This window comes from Pezoporus wallicus, unplaced genomic scaffold, assembly GCF_028554395.1.
Source record: "Pezoporus wallicus isolate ANWC-B61680 ecotype Strahan unplaced genomic scaffold, APGP_CSIRO_Pwel_v1 contig_5261, whole genome shotgun sequence".
NCBI lineage: Eukaryota > Metazoa > Chordata > Aves > Psittaciformes > Psittacidae > Pezoporus > Pezoporus wallicus.
This window is the reverse complement of record NW_026642423.1, coordinates 6,802,094-6,816,400: the sequence shown is the minus strand read 5'-3', so window position 1 is coordinate 6,816,400 and position 14,307 is coordinate 6,802,094. Positions and strand designations below refer to the sequence as shown.

General features: G+C 39.3%; 1 protein-coding gene across 1 annotated transcript in view; it reads left to right on the top strand.

The window, feature by feature from the left end:
* ADCY5 (adenylate cyclase 5) overlaps positions 1-14,307 on the top strand; it is a 225,479-nt gene that overhangs the window by 164,269 nt on the left and 46,903 nt on the right. Inside the window, exons 6-8 of the mRNA XM_057430333.1 lie at positions 935-1,093; positions 2,145-2,286; positions 11,893-12,033. Of these exons, the coding sequence (XP_057286316.1) occupies positions 935-1,093; positions 2,145-2,286; positions 11,893-12,033 (442 nt within the window). The remainder of the gene's footprint in view (positions 1-934; positions 1,094-2,144; positions 2,287-11,892; positions 12,034-14,307) is intronic.

The window sequence follows — 14,307 nt, the reverse complement described above, 5'->3', positions numbered from 1 at the left end:
AAGACCAGATGAACCTGAAAACCAAAGAGGTTGAAACCTGATAGATATAAAGTACAACTTCATACTGCAATGAACTAATAAAGGTGAGGACTGTACTACGTGATGTAGGTGATTTGCCTGTGAAACATGGACATTCTGGGAATGATGTGATCAGCAGTAACAAGAAGCAGAGTTGTTCCAATGGCCTCATCGAGACTTTCCCCTACCCACATTCCTAAATATATTTTTCATGTGAACGGCTCTTGAAGTTAACTTTTGCCCTAAAAGGGCAAAACCCACAAAGTATTCAGCAGTCATTTTGGGAGTAAGCAGAGCATCCAAAACCTCATTAAAATCAGAGCTGGGAGTATTTGTAGCTGCCTGTTTGGAGTGACTCTAATAGATGTGGTTCTCTGGTTTTGCTGCTCTGACTGCGGCTATAAGCCCTATTCAGGCTTTCCAGCTGCAGTGGGGTATTTCACATACATATCATATTTCATCCATGGAAGAGCTGATGCTTGGTGCCATACACATAAATTAAGATCTCTGAAATCATTTCCTTTTTCGCTTTGCAACATGCACCTCCTAATGAGGCTAAATGCTGGCAGGTTATGTCCAGCTTTGGTATGGAAATCAGAGGCCAGCACTTTATTCCCTTTGCTGCCTGAAAGATTTTTTTTCATAAGTTAACTTGACTGTGAGTTCAGAGTACATGGATTAACTCCAAGGGCTCCCCTTTCTAACTGGGTCTCTTCTTGACCAGCCAGGGCAACCGAGAATAGTACACCTGGTCTGCTTTTGTTTGGCTATCCTCTTGATGTGGATCAGCAGGACCATGCGTATGCGTGAATAATTTACGGGTTATTATGGATTTTGGTGTTCTGGATGCAAGTTTGTGTCACCAACTACAACCATGGTTCTTAGGGATGTCCTTTTTTTACGTATTTCTTTTCAGACTAGTCCGGGAAGTGACAGGAGTAAATGTTAACATGAGGGTTGGAATCCACAGTGGGAGAGTTCATTGTGGGGTCTTGGGCCTTAGGAAGTGGCAGTTTGATGTGTGGTCCAACGACGTTACACTAGCCAACCACATGGAAGCAGGGGGCAAAGCTGGGTAAGTTGCTTCATCAAAGCTTTCTTGTTAATCCACGTGTTGTTTTGTGTCTGACATGTCACAGTGAAGAGTTGAAATGGAAGATGAGGTAAAATGAACTGCGGATGTAGTGTTTTAAGCATGTACAAATGTTACCAAGGTTATTCTGTTCCATGTGTACATGTCACTGGTTACAGAAAGTGTACAAAATCCCCAAATGATCATATTCTTCTGTGGTAAGAACTGAATTCCTTCTCTGGGAAACAAAATTTATAGATGCAACAGAAATCAGCAGTTCTGTGCAAACACTAGCAGAGCTGGTCATGGTTACAAAGAGGTGTGACTGTATGTTAGCAGTGTTTGCTGGACAGCATCCCAGCTATCTATGGATATTAGAAACATAGAACAGAATAGACTCATATTGTATGAATATCCATATGTATGAATATGTATGGTCTGAAGTGTTGTTTCAGACCAGCTTTTTGTTTTGAATCATTCCTGTGAGGGAGCAGAATTGGTCCTTGTTTCACCCCTGTATGGACCATCTAAGTTGCTGCCAAGTTAACTCCGTGAGATAATTTTTCTATGTGCCTTTCCATCTTTTCTCTGCTTTGGAAAAAAACATAAAACTATGGTACTTGATGGGATACCTTTACAAGGTACTCTTGTGCCACAGTGATTAATGTGATACAACAAAAAAGATAAATGCTTCAATATATGCATTTGTCCGCTGAGCTGACAAGTCCTTGTGAAGGACCTGTCTTTACCAAAAATATGTATCTGCTGTATGTTAGAGCAAAATGAATGAGTGCTTTATATCTAAGGAGGTGCTTATAAATCTATGCGTAAGATGCTTAATGTGAACACCTCTCTCTAAGAAGATAGCTCCTGGCCTGCTTTCTTTGAAATAAATGAAACTCCCATACTACATTTGTAAGTGGCATGGCTAAATAAATGGGGATTTATTGCTTATTTGTTCCAGTACATTGAACCTGTCACTGAGGGGAACTGACTTTTTAGGTGATAACTTTTTGGAGCCTACAAAACTGGCTTGTCTCTTGTCTCATTCAAGGCGCATCCACATAACAAAAGCAACCCTGAACTATCTCAATGGAGACTATGAGGTGGAGCTGGGCTTTGGAGGAGAACGCAATGCTTATCTCAAAGAGCACAGTATTGAGACCTTCTTGATTGTACGGTGCAGCCAGAAACGGGTAAGACCAAACAGACTAATGCAGTTTTAGATACTTTTAATAACTAGTCTTCAACTCACCAAAGCAGAGTGAACACCAGCCTTTTGAGATGGGTGGGTTGACTGCATGACAGAAATTCCTGTTTCTCTCTCCTCTTTTGATTGCATAGAAGGGAGTGTAGACAACTTCTGCATAAGGTTTCTGCAATAAGTACTTTCTAATTTTATCAAAGAAACTCTCCTGAGTTTTCAAATCATTTTGAAGAATGTTTTTAATATAAATGAGTATTTTTTCAATTAAATTTGATACTTGTATAAGTTCTTAAAGCAATAGATTAAAGCCACAAAGATTTCTGTCAGATTACAGTCAGAGGTGTTTTTGTCCACCTGCTCACCATTATTGCCATGACCATAAAGATTAGAGTAGTTCTTATCATTACTTTTCAGCCTCTGTTTCTGAAGATGGGAAAATCTGACCCACTGTAATGATGGATGTGTCAGTGGGATGATATCATACTTACTGCTATGACACAGGTCAGGCTGCACAAAATAAGGCTATCAGGGCATTACTGACTTGAACGTGAGTCTATCAAACTCAAGTGGACTTCAGCCAATATGTCTTCTTTATGTGATACTGCCAATAACATAAAATAGGTTTGCATTATCACTGGTCTGTATTCTTTTAAATAATGTAGGCTGTAATATTAGAAAATTATCTTTTTTGATCATCTAGTTGAACCTAGCCAATAATATTTCTCTAAGTAATTTCTGTACTATAGACACTACTTTGCTAGGGCCTGAATTGGAAATAATTTCAAATCTAATTGAAATTCATTTCTAAGTCTAAGACCAACTAAACCTTCCCACAGCCGTAAATATGACTACCATGAGATAAAATGAATTAGTGTTAGTGACATGTTCCAGTAGCATGGTTGATTTAAATGACACTAACACTTATACAGATGAGTGTTGCCTCATTTCCTAAGAGAATGGACGCCTTGAATCTCCTTAATGGATATTATGTAAAAAATCTCTAAGAAAATCCTGTATCATCTGCTAAAGAGAGAAGATGATGTTTTGGTTTCTATCTGCTCTTAAGATAAATATCATTAACAATTGTCAATCTTCAAAAGAGGATTGGAGCTTGCAGTGCAAGTTTATTGTTTTCTAAGCATCACTGCCTGTCAGTGGGCCAGTTGATGTTTATACCTAAACCACTTTTTGCTGGGAAGATTTAAGAACATAAACCAAAATACTCTTACAGCCAGGCCCCATCTCCTGGGGTAGAGAAGCTATACCAACTTCTTAAATCATGCACTCACCAAGCTGTATGCATGGAGAGCTGAAGATTTCACTGGAGTGAAGAAGAAAAACTAAGATCAGGGTTCTGATCCTTGCTTTAGACAAAAACTTGAAAAGAGAGACACAGAGCACTTGGGACTTGATTTCACTTTTGAGCACAAGCCTGTCTTTTGACTAGGAGACTGGACATGGACTCAGGAGAGATGTGGATTCCATTCTAGACATAGATTTTGAGGAACTTGAATCTCTGTGCTTTCATTTGCCATGGTAAACTAAAATGAGTTTTTCCTCCTCATTCTTTCACTGCTTTATATGTATTTATTGCAGCTCTGTTACACAGTGTAGCTCTTAGCTGAAGTCTCTAGGCACTACTATAATGCTGCTCTGACATGATGCATCCCAGAGTAGCTAACAACTGGGACATGTACCTGCTCTATGTAATTATTGTGCTAAATTGAAATGTAAAGAAACTGCTAGCCAAAGTCAAGGATATTAGTGTTTAGAGTTGAGGGGCTCCTGCTTTGCCCATACTGCTGTAAGTTACTTGTTCCCATAGCCACTTTCTGTTCCTTTGTGAATAAAGTTCTGTCCCTCTTTAAAAAATAATATTCACTTAATATGAAGATCAGAAGTGAGAAAAGCTTTCTGCCGTAGTCAGATCAGTCAGTCTTGAATATTTTGCCTGATGATAGGCAAAGTTCTAGCACTTCACTTTTTCCTTCCATTTCTACTTGATTTTAATTACTTCCTGTGAGGTATTTAGCCAGGTTTTCACTTCTGTCTGTTCCAGTAAAGGCCATAAAATGTGCACCTAACTTAGTAATGGGTTCCTGTGAGTCGTGTCTGGGTTCCTGCTGTCCTCACACAAGGCACAGGATTTGCACTGACCTGAGAGCAGAGGCGTAGTTGATCCAAGTAGCTGCTTGCCTAAGCTATTCCTCGTTTCACGCAGGCAGACTGTGGTCCTGGTCCATTAGTCCCATAGCCATCAAAATCAAACAATACCAGGAGTTATGATGAATGCATGAAGTGTGATGGCATCTGTTCCATACTCTTTCTGCTTACTCTTGCCATGGGGAGCTATAACTTTGAATTTCCTGTCTTTTTTTGTTTATTTGACTTTTTCAACGTATTCATGTCATTTCTTTGGCACAGAGTAAATGGAAGGAATATTTATATAGTAGTTTTGTTCCAGGAACTCCGACTTGCTCTTCCTTGAAAATATTTTTTTTTTTTCTTTCTTAAGGATGCTGTTAACTGAAATATATTTAGTTGAGTTTCAGGGGGAAAAAAGCTATATTCTGATCAGTCAGCCTTTAAATAACTTCACTAGAGCTGCAAATGTAGTTCAGTTTTCTATCTGGCACACAGAAGAGTTGCTTTCTATTGAAAGAGAGTAAACTGTGAGGTTTTAAAATACAGTCTGTTTAGTTTTCTCTCTCCTCATCTTTACCTCCAAATCCACTTCCACCTTTCTGTTTGCTCTGTCCTGTGATGCTGCTGCTCTTGTGGGTGAGCACTTGCTTGGGAAGAAGGCAGTGCTTGGATACCCCACAGAGCAGTACAGGAGTGATTTTATTATCACTGTGTTGTGTTCCCCTAGATAAAAGTTTTTGTGTTTTTTTTTTAAAGAATAGATCCAAAGTTCCAATTTTGTTTTTCTTGTGTTTGCTTTCAATTCCTTAAGCCAGGATTTTGATAATTAAAATACAAACCAGTTTAAACTCTGTGAGATCCAAAGGGTGCCATGCATTTCATTGTAGTGTGGATGTGTGTATATATATATGTATACACACATATATACTTATGTAAGTATATATGCACATATAAAGTAATCTTTGCCATAAAATTACCATGCTCCACCATAAAGGTCTGTTGAATCTTTTGCTGTGGTATGTTTTCTCCCATTAGAGCTAAGTGAGCTGCTCTAAAATTTGGTTGCTCTGGTGCCTGGTTGCTCTGGATGTCTGGTGTCTGCTGTCAGCAATTGTATCCCCTCTCTCCCTCTCAACCTTTTTTCTCCTAAGACAAACTCTTCCTATGTCTTCTCACAATGAAGAAAAGACAAGCATAAGCTCTTACAGCAAGCTTTTAATTTTTGTGATCACCAAAGGAAACATTTACTTTTGGCACAGTTGCATTATCTTGGTGTTTGATACTTATTCTGTGATGAACTAATGTGATTCCTGATAATGAAGTGATATTTCTGATTTTAATCTCTAAGTGGATGATCATGCATTTTGTACACTTGAATGTCTCAGGTCCCATTACTACTATGTTAGCCCTCAAACGCTGGGTGCTAATGCTCCTTTTTTAATTACCTATCAAATCCTACCTCTGCTTCTCTCATTAGCAAAGTCTGTCATTGCTATACTTGGTGCCAGTTGTGGTAAGAAAAAAATAAAATCAAGTCAACCCCAAGACTATTCATTGAGTAACTCCACTAATAACTTCCATCCAGCCTAATACCTCTTCTTTCAAAACCATCTCTTGCCATTTTGCTGGAAACCAGCTCCTTACCCAGCTTCATATTCCTCATCTGTTTTAGACATTGATCTCCAGAACAGTACTCTGTCAAATGCTCTATGGGAAAAAAACAAGCTGCAGTGAGGGCTACTGTATTTATTTTTGTTCAGAATAACTTGGATACTGTCAAGGCTCTTAATCCAAGCCCAGCATTTGCTACTCTACAAGTTCTGTCATGATCCCTGACTAAATAGTTATTAAAAGTATCTGTTACCAGAACTGAAATTGCAGTTGGCAGTTTTGCACCGATGTGGGTTAGAGGTTGTCCTTCTGACTTCAGCACATCGCACTTAATTTTTGCTTCCAGCTTAGTCATTTTTTCCATTTATAAACCTATGCTTATGATCCCTCTTTCCTTTTGCCTCTACTGTGGCAGCAGTGATTATCTGAAGGGAAGTAATCTGTTCTTTCAGTTATTCCTTCTAGTTCCCTCTAGAGTAATATAGATTTTTAAGGTTTTATTATCCCTGTATGATACAGGGTGACTTACACTCGATGACTTCTGTGCTCATTGGCTATTTTTCGCATTCAGTTATTTCTAATGGACTTTATACCTTAGCATGGAAGAAATTAATCTATATTAGTGTAGAGAAATGAATCTATATTAGTCTAGAGAACGGGTGACTGAGAGGGGATCTAGTTAGTGCATATAAATATCTCAAAGGCAGGTGCCAGGAGGATGGTGCCAGATTCTTTTCAGTGGTGCCCAGTGACAGGACAGGGAGCAATGCCATAAACTGAAACACAAGAAGTTTCACTTTAACATGAAGAAGAACTTCTTTACATTGAGGGTGGCAGAGCACTGGAACAGGCTGCCAGGGAGGTTGTGGAGTCTCCCTCTCTGGAGACATTCAAAACCCACCTGAACATCTGGTAACCTGCTGTAGGTGGCCCTGCCTTGGCTGCAGAGTTGGACTGGATGATCTCCAGAGACCCCTTCCAACCCTAATGATTCTGTGATTCTGTGAAATACAGGAATTCTCTGAGAAGATCTTTGCCTTTCCTCCATTAGTGGTTCTGCATCTTCATTCATTATCTGAAAGTCTGCATTTCCAGACAAACAGTGATTAGCTAGAATTACTAATACTATTACCCAAATCCTTACTGATTCTCAAACTTAACTCTGAAGCATTGTAGTGAACTACCCAGCAGTAGTCAGTACAATGTCTCTATCCTTCTGTAGTGTTGTTTTATTCTTGTTATACTTTTTTTTAAGTTTACCCTGCAGTCTGTACACAGCCCTGTACCTCCACAGCTTTTATATCTGTCCTCCTGCATTTTATTCAGAACATCTGTCCCGGTTGTTACGGCTGTCCTATCACATCCCTGCTATTTTTACAATACTCAGTTTAATTATTGTAGTATCCAGTAGACCCAGTTCTTGTGCTGCCCAGGTTTCTGCAGTTTGTACAGGAGCATATCATTTGGTGGTTATTGGCAACTTTTTGCTCTTCTTTGAGATCAGGTGCTGCACTAATTTGCAGGACCATCACAGCTACTCTTCTCACCACTTCTAATCATTGGTAAAATCCTCACATTGAGAAGGGTAGAAAAGTATGTGTTCGGAAGGGTGGGAAACAGACCTAAATGTCCATAAACCTGTAAGAATTAGGTTTACAGCTAATTTTAATGTCCTCAACATTGTCAGAAGTGTGGGAAAATGCTTTGCTTTGAACACAAATAGAAATAAAATATGACTGTCAACAGATGAGCAATAGTGATGACAGAACACAGTGCAGAGTGCACAAAGTTGGTAAATTGAACAAATGTTAATATTTTTTTCTAATGCCTTTCAATTGCAATAAACATGGGTGTTTCTTTTAACAATAGCAGGTACACAACTGTTTCAGAAAGGACTGTTGATAGTGGCCTTAAAACAGCTCAATGAAACGTTGGCTGTAACTCCTAGAAAAACTATTCTCATTCTTTTCTAAATAGTGTCCTGGAACTCCATCCAGCTGAAGAAACATAATGGTCCTTTAAATGTTGTGCACGTGATCACCCTAAAACACAATCAGTCTGATGTGACAGTTCCTCAATTTAACAACTTTAGTAACAGCTCAGCAGGGTTCCACTACGTAGATTTATGAAGGCAATGTTTTGGAACAAGTAACACTGCAAGAAACATTATTCACATGGCAATAGGACTTGAAGACTATTTAAAGAATAATATGTAGCTAAACTGTAATGGCTGATCCATACTAGATTTCCCTGCTTTCTTGCGCTGATAGTGATCAATATGTTGGAAAATTCTATCACACACTAATCAGGCATTCTTGATACAATTGATAAGTACAAGAAAACCCCAGCAATTTTTGCAGTTTCACTGTAGCATGGCTTTAGCTCAGTGTGTGGGAACCGATGGTGGGAACACTATTGTGTTTTATTAAACCCCTGGGAATAAGATTTACAGTCTCTTTGTGAGTTCAGATTTGAAAAGTTCCCACAACAGCTTTCTGGAGTTTAACCACTTTAAATCTGAAAATCTCAGTGCTGTCAGAACCTTTTGCACCTGCTCCTGTTGTTGGTAGTATCTGTAATGAGTAGGGCTGAAAGGTACCATCATCTGCTTTTCTTCAGTCTTCTTTCCAGTTTTGTTATGCCTTGGGTAGCCCTGTGTGCAAGTGTTCTTCATGTTGTCATTTAGTCAAGAAGAAACAGAGGAGGGATGCTCATAAATTTCCACAGAAGAGCTGTGATCATTCTAATTCTTCATTTTTAGGGTTTGTTATTATTATTACCTACTTACTGAACATGTGATTTTTCAGAAAATAAATTAGCTCAACTTTTTAAAATATCAGGTTTAAAACAATGTTTTTGAATAAGAATTGGTGTTAACAACAAAGCCCTATTGTTCAAGATAATATAGTGCAGTGTGGGAAACCAAAAATCCACTATGCTTTGTGTATATGTGTTTTAATCTGATAGGAGACATTGCTCACAATTCAGTGGAAAAGTTCTACAGGGAGTGGGGGGGAAATACTGCCAGAATTCATGTAGCCATGAGAATTTATGGTGGCTGACATCATGGTTAGAAATGATCTCAGAAGTATGCCCTTATTTACACATTTGTCCCACCCTTACCTCAAACCAGATGTGTCAGTAAACACGTATGAGGTCTTTTCTTCCCTTGAAATTAATGAAGTGATGCTTCAAAGTCACCAGCACTAACGGCAGGTAGAAGACTCACTCACTGGCCAAAAGGGGTTAGTATGTCTGCTTGGATTTTTGGTATTAAGGCTTTTCTCAAATTCTAACCAAATTTACCAACTCATGGTGGGAAACCTGTTCTATGTATCTTTTGCCATCTGTTAATGTTAAAGGCATTTGTAATGTAATCAAATAGCTTTTCTTTATAGGTCCCTAGAGTAGCTTCAGCATCTGGGTTTTTTTTGCTTTTGCTTGAAAACCCTTCACTAAGTTGTAATAAAACGAACTGACAGTGTCACTTCTATTATTGAAAACAATGTATATTTCCTTGGAGATGATGAAACTGTATTTCCTACCAGTTTTCTGGCATCGCATCAGAGAAGAAAGAAGCATAACTATGAAAAAGATTGCATAACTGAAAAAAAAAAAAAAACACCCAGAAAACACAAGAAATTTCTACAAGTGATGGTAGAGAACATAAAGAGCAGTGACTTAAAAAAACCAAACCTCAAACCAACTCAAATCTGGACATCAGGATTGCATCGCATTGGCATATTTTTAGAAACGTTTAAAACACAGCTCCCCTGGAGGTTATCCAGGGGCTCTGTCATGATTGCTCATGTGAAATTCAACTGGTGCCAAGTTGCAGAGTTTTCAGCTCTTGCAGATGAAAGGTGGTGGGTTCAGTACAGGGAAGAGGCAATGTGGGAGGCATTTACTGGTCCTGGAGGAGTGCAATGTGGGAGCACACACTGTTCTCCCCAGCAAACATCCCGGGGAGCTGACAGCTCTCTTAGGTTTGCTCTCGCTGAGTTTCCTTGAGATCCTACACTTGTCATCCCAGTGGAGTGGAGAAAGATCTTTGCTGATGGCCCAAAGTTGTGGTGATCACTGCTACTTACTGTCACAGGGCCAGGCAGGTGTCCAGCACAGGGCTCCTGTTGCAGGTGGCACTGCAAGTGTCCCCAAAAAGTGGCCGTGTAGCCTGCAGCATTACATTCCCAGCAATGTTTGGTGCCTGCGTGGTAAGCTCATGGTCTCATGGGAAATGTTGTCATCATAGCTGTCTCTTTTTTTGCAAGACAAGAGATGATGATTTCCCATGCTTGTCAATCAGGCAGCTTTCCCAGCACTGAATCTTAGCGAGCTTTTTTAAAATTCTTTAAAAAAAAATAATTTAAGGCAACATTGCACTTGACATTTAACTCTCTGGTTACCATGGAAATAACACCAGCTACTGTGCAAACCCCTGACAGGCACAACTTACAGTGAATAGTGAGGAATCAAAATAAATAGGTAGGGAAAACAAACTCCAGGCAATAAAAGATGGGGACCTACCTGTGTAATCATGAAAGATTTGAACCAAAGTTCTGGAGTTTAAAACAACCAGTGCTTTCTTTTTAAATTATTCAGTTCTCTGAATACTTCCTGAAATATTGAATTAACTCTTACGTCTATTTTTTTTTAGTAATCTCCTGTAAGCAGCAACTTTCTTGAAAAAAATTAATCTTAAGTAATAAACAACCAAGTTGTAGCTATTCCTACTGTCTGAATTGTAGCTATTCCTACTGTCTGAATTTCCAGCCTCGCCAGAGTTTCTCTTCCAAGCAAGGATGTAACCATTGCCACCCCTCTGCCTTCCCAGTCAGTACAGATAGATAAATCTCACAGTCCTCACTGAGCATGTCTCCACTGCAGTCCTTGCTGAAGAAGATTTTAAAGGGTTTGATCTTGTGCAATAAACTCCTGTCTTTCCATAGAACACATTCCACATAGGAACCTGCCTGTCTTTTTAGCTAGAGGATATATTCAAAATAAGGTACTAACCAGCCTGTTGTTTAACCTAGCTGCATGCTACATTTCTGTGCTCTTGTAACTGGCATTGAGTTTGAATTAAATCTTTCCAACAGATCCTGTGCAAACTTTGCAGTAAGCTCCCGTTACAAAGACTTTGTCCAAACTTCAGGAAAGTTAAGGGCAATGAAAATTTGCAGCTAGCATTAGGGTACAGGAGACCATTTTCTCACACTCTGCAACACCACTACCCTTAACAAATACACAGTTAAGTTGTTTGCAAGATTTACATGCTCTCCTTAGCATGCCTGGGAAGGTGCTCTTGCAAGTGTTGAAAATCATTTGCCTGTACTCACAGGGAAAGGTTTCCTTCATTTGCATAGCTTCAAGGATCAACAAGGCTCCTGTTCTTCAACCAGATCACTCCGTGCAACTTTTCTCTTGCAGACGCACGAGCCTGCTGGGTTTGGGTTTTTTTTGAGGACCCTCTAGTTAGTACCTCAGCTTGGAACTGCTGTTTCCTATCTGAAATTATTCAGTTTGATCCAGTTTACTAAAAAAGAAAACAGATGTCTCCATTTTGGAATGCTCCTTGTGTTTGCACAGCTTATGGTAGTTATTCAGAACAAGCAAAGAAGTAAAATGGTGGGCACCACTTAGGGGCAAGTATTCTAAAAAACTAGAAGAAAAAGAAGTGGTTGATAGGGACTGCTTCTGATCAGCAGGCACTTCAAAAAGTTCAAGGCACAGAGCCAACTTCTGGAGTGAGAGATCAGAGGTGAGAGATGGTTGGAGAATGACTGCCATGTAAACACTTCCAAATTTATTCTGCATTTCTCTCTTGTTTGTATTTCAGAAAGATGAGAAAGCCACGATAGCCAAGATGAACCGTCAGCGTGCTAATTCCATCAGCCACAACCCGCCACACTGGGGTGTTGACCGGCCCTTTTATAACCACCTTGGACCTCACCAGGTCTCCAAGGAGATGAAGAGAATGGTAATGGCTTGCTTTATGGACATTAATTTATTTTCTATTTGGTACATCATTATGCATCTCTCCCTACTTTGTCTGATGGGTTTTGCAGCCCTGAGGGCGTTTTCCAAATGTGGGTGGTAAATTCTACTTTGACTCCAGAAATAATAACGATTGGTACATCTGGAGGTGAGTGATGATAAGACGAGGTGCAGAGTTGTTTGAGAGGAGAAGGGAGGCTGAACGGCACAAAGAAGGTTCTTTTGTCTGATTTGTCCCACGTTCTGAAAACTTGTCCAGGCTGTGTGAGAAAACGTGATTAGATGCAAAAATTGCTCAGTAACCCAAGCATTCAAACAGCAGCTGACATACATTTGTACTAGATCATTACAAATTTCAGCACCTGCAAAGTTTTCTTGCTTGCAAGAACAGCTTGCCAGATGCTGTTCACCTTCTATGAGCTACGTGCCTGTACATACTGATGGATTGCCAGGAATCACATCACTTGTTTAATTCTTGAGAATACATTTTCAAGTACATGGATTACTTGGCCTAAGGTAGCACGCATCTTCATTTCTTGCTATACCTTTCAGTCGTCCTAAATTAAAATGAACAAAAGCTAGTTACTAATGCAATTGGACCAAGAGGCTTATTTTACATGAAGTTGTAGATGATATCTTTGTTTCCTGCAATAAAGAAGCAGCAAAGAGAGTTTTTATTATAGTGGGTATTTGTAATAATAAAAGTATTTAGCACCTGTACAGCTGCATGCATAATCAGTTTGTTCTATGACCTTACTAATGCTCTTTTGGCCCTTCATGCACAGTCAAAAGTGTGTATTTGCTACCCACTTTGTTGCCCATAGTCAAAGCTCTGCTCCTGGTCACCAAAGCCTTAAAGTATTCAAAGAACTTTTTAACATGAGATTCACTCCCACAGCTTAAAAATTTTGGCATAACTATAAGCAACTGCATATGGTGCCTTCTAATGGGAAATGCCGGCACATTTATTAACAGTTGGTGCTAATATCATTCAATCATAATATTATTTCACAGTGCTAAACCAAATTTCCTAATCTCCATAGTAATGTTTCTTGCATTTCTCAGATCTCCAAATGAGGGCTTCTGACATAAGAGTACAGATCAGTGGAACTGTGCATTTTTTATGTAGGCTTTTCAATAGAGTGCACTCAATAGGCATGACATTATTAGAAGAGCCTAATCACACTAGCACATAATTATAATTATAAGTTTCTTTGAATAGCTTTTAAGGGGTTCTTGCAGCCTCCTGTTCAGAAACAAGGTGTAAGCACGCCAAATGATATTATGCTTCTTGGTGTTAATTACAGTTTGCCATGTCTAGCTGGTTGTTCAGTTGGAAAAACATAATTATTTATTGAAATACCAAGCTGAGTCCTAAAAACTTCACTGCCCCTCACTTGGAGGAGGAAAAGCTTCTCTCCTGGGTTTTTTGGTTGTTTTTTACCTCTCCTTATCTTGAACCTTTTCTTGTAATGGAATTTATCTTTTATAAATCCAGCAGCTCAGAAAAATCTTTTCCACTCAATAGGCTTCTGTAGTGCCTCTTGTATTAAGCTCTTTTTTGAGAGGCTGATGTTGCATGCATCAGGCTCTTCCTTGAAAGCCAATTCAAACCTGATTCAGATGTACTACTTTCAACTAGACTTTTTGTTGTTCTTGGGACTGTTGTTTGAAATCTGATACATACAGTATTTCCCACTGGTTTATGTTTGCGCTGCATTAGTCAAAATGAAAACATTCTGCTCTCTGTGACCTCTGTCTCCATTTTACCGTCTCCTAGACGGACATTTTATTGATTAGATCATAGGAACAATTTCTTCATCTCCTGTCTCAACTCTTTCTCTCTGTGTTAACTTCTAATTTAAATATTAATTTCTTTGTTCACCTGCCTTTGAACAGTACTTTGTTTGCCTGTGATCGCTAACACTGTGTTATATGGATGCTGTGTGTGTTTAAATGCACACACAGTGTGTGTTGGCTGCATGCACATGCACACTGTTTGCAGACTGCCTGCTTAGAAATACAGAACACAGAAGGGGAGCAGAACTACAAAGGGTTTTTTCAGTGCTCCTCTGGGATGACATGTCATTGATCTTGGTAAGCTGCACTAGCTTTCACAGCTCCTGAAAATGTACTCTTTGTTCCACATCACCCACCTTTCCCCCAGACCTCCTGCATGTAATTATATGAAGCCTTTTTGTTGGAAACTAGGAACATGTAAGGTTGGATTAATCAAAGGAGGATGCCAAAGGCAGGC